Here is a 2,397-nt window from a genome sequence, read left to right on the forward strand (position 1 = left end):
AGAATCCTTGGGAATATTTCCTGGGATCATCTCCAAAGCACAAACCCGACCTGACCTGCAACCCTTCAGCAGCTCCTCCCGAGCTCAAGGCCAAGTCCAGGGCCTCAGCACAGCACAGAAGGCCCTCTGCTGTCTGCCTCCCCTTGGTGTCCTGTTCAGCCAGCCCGGACACCCTGGTCTGATGGTGGCATCGCTCGCCTCGCCAGCCTACCTCCCTGCCTTCATGGGAAACGCCCTTCTCCCACATGCACAGCTCCGTCCCTGGGCACCTTCCCCGGGCAGTCCCCACCTGGTCCGCACCATGGGCCCCTCGCCTGGCTGGTCCTGTGCCTGTGGGGTGACATGCCCCTGCTCCCAGCTTTCCAGGACAGGGCTCCTGAGGATGGGGTCTGTGCTCCCGGCCCAGCCAGCTCCCAGCAGCTCAGAGGAGCCACAGGAGAAGCAAGATGAGTGCGTGGAGCCTGTATTTGCCACACAAGGTTTCCTCCCACTCAAGTTCTCCGTGTCGTTAAGGATGGTGGAGTAGTTTGGGTTATGCACTTTTTAAAAACAAATGAACATGTTTTTATTGATATTTTTAGATAGAGAGAAAGGGAGGGGGGAGAGAGAGAAACATTAATTGGCTGCCTCCTGAAATCTGGGCAGGGGCCCTGACTGGGACTTAAACCAGCACATTGTCGCTGCACGGGACGACAATCACTGAGCCACACCAGCCGGGATATGCACTTGTTTTTAATATAAAAATACTTTTCTCCAATAGCTGAAACTATATATACATTGAAGGCCAATGACAGTGTTTCAATTCTTGAACATAACCACGTGGAGCCTGGTGAGAACCACTCAGGATCCTCCCACTCCACCGTTCGCCTCCGCCCACGGACAGTGTCAGAAGCCAAACAGAAGTCTGCGGGAGTCGAGCGCCTCTCCTCTGGCTCCCAGGGCTGGAGCCAGAGAAAGCCCCTCCTGCCGGCTGACGGGGGTCCTCCCATGGAGGGAGTCCGAGTCCCCGCTGGGCCCTGCTGGGCGGCAGCGGGGCTGCTGCTCCAGGCTCACCACACCTGGCACCCCTGAATCACCTCCTTCAAGGCCTTCAGCCCCTCCATGCTCCTGTCCTTCGTGGCCACGGCAAGCAGGACCGCCCTGTTGCCAGCTTCCTGAGACACAAACGTCACCAGGTTCTTCGCGAAGACGTGGATGAGAGGCTGGGGAAGGAAGGGGAGAAAACCACTTGAAACCTGTTTTGTTTGGCTTTTCCTTGGTGCCCTACTTAAGCACTTCCCAGGAACCCAGACTGGCCCCGCAGCACCATTAAGTCACCCCTGAGAAGTGCGAGGTGAGGTGACTCCGTTCAGCGGGCTTCCTCCACTCGGTGTCCTCGGCTCCCTGGCTCCTGCCTCGCCTGGCTGTCTGCAGGCAGGACTGTCACGTCTCGGGGGAACTTTCCGGAACGCAGCGGTCCCGCATCATGACCATGTCAGACTGGGGGGGAGGCCCGCACTGCACACCCGACACCCCCTAGTCGGCCCGATAACAGGCCGAGGGGCTGGGGAGGCGCCACCCAGCGCGGGCGGGTCCTCACACCCGCGGAGGCCCGGGACATGCCAGGGCCCTGGGGGTGGGGGTGCCGCCTGCCAGACGCTCCCTGTCTGTGTTGACAAGCTCTGGCCCAGCCGGGTTCTGCCCCCGGGGCTCCTCCAACCGCGTTACCTCGTCCTGCCCGAGGAGGACTCGGGTGGTGAGCACGGGCTTGCTGACGTCGCTGGCCACGGCGCTGGGCTCCAGGGCGACCAGGGTGCCCATCTTGCCGAACTGGGTGACCACCACCAGGATGTGGCTGCTGAAGGCCGTGCAGACCACCTGCGTGGGGACCCCGCACACCACTTCCGTCCTCTGTCTGGACGTCACCAAGGGCTTGCCCTCCATGGCCGCGCGTCTTCAGCGAGCGCCAGGCAGGCGGGGCGGAGGGAGGGGGCGAGTCCGTCAGCGTCGGCGCCGCCTCGGGGCCCCGCACACCGCGCCCCCCGGAGTAGGAACGGGGCGCCCGTGCCCGGCGGGCTCCGCCTGCGCCCTCCGCGCTCGGGGCCGACACGCGCGTCCACGCGACAGGCCCGGCTCCAGGCCTCCCTCCCGGGGCGGCACCGCCACGCGCTCGCCGGCCGTCCTGCGCCCCGGCCGCTCACCCTCCGGCGCCGTCGGGGCTGCACGGCCGCTGGCGGGGGCGGGCTCCGCGGGCCAGCAGGGCGGGGCCGGAGCGCACCCACGGGGCGCTCTGTCCTGCGGACACGGCCGGCCCGCGGGGAAGCGGCGCGACCGCCAGGCCGGGCGCAGAGCCGCAGGCGGACCCAGCACGTGCCCCCGCCTTCCCGCCCGCGCTCACCTCTCTCGCCGCGCCCGGAA

The 2,397-nt window shown here is 65.3% G+C and overlaps 1 protein-coding gene across 1 annotated transcript; it reads right to left on the minus strand.

Moving 5' to 3' along the window:
• Positions 1–508: 508 nt before the first annotated feature.
• Positions 509–1,946, minus strand: PSMG3 (proteasome assembly chaperone 3). The gene is made up of 2 exons (XM_036241193.1): positions 1,708–1,946; positions 509–1,202 (listed from the first exon to the last, which is right to left on the minus strand). Exons 1-2 carry the CDS (start codon positions 1,921–1,923, stop codon positions 1,050–1,052), a joined length of 369 nt encoding a protein of 122 aa, XP_036097086.1. The 5' UTR covers positions 1,924–1,946; the 3' UTR covers positions 509–1,049.
• Positions 1,947–2,397: the final 451 nt, after the last annotated feature.

This window comes from Molossus molossus, unplaced genomic scaffold (assembly GCF_014108415.1).
Source record: "Molossus molossus isolate mMolMol1 unplaced genomic scaffold, mMolMol1.p scaffold_m16_p_4, whole genome shotgun sequence".
NCBI lineage: Eukaryota > Metazoa > Chordata > Mammalia > Chiroptera > Molossidae > Molossus > Molossus molossus.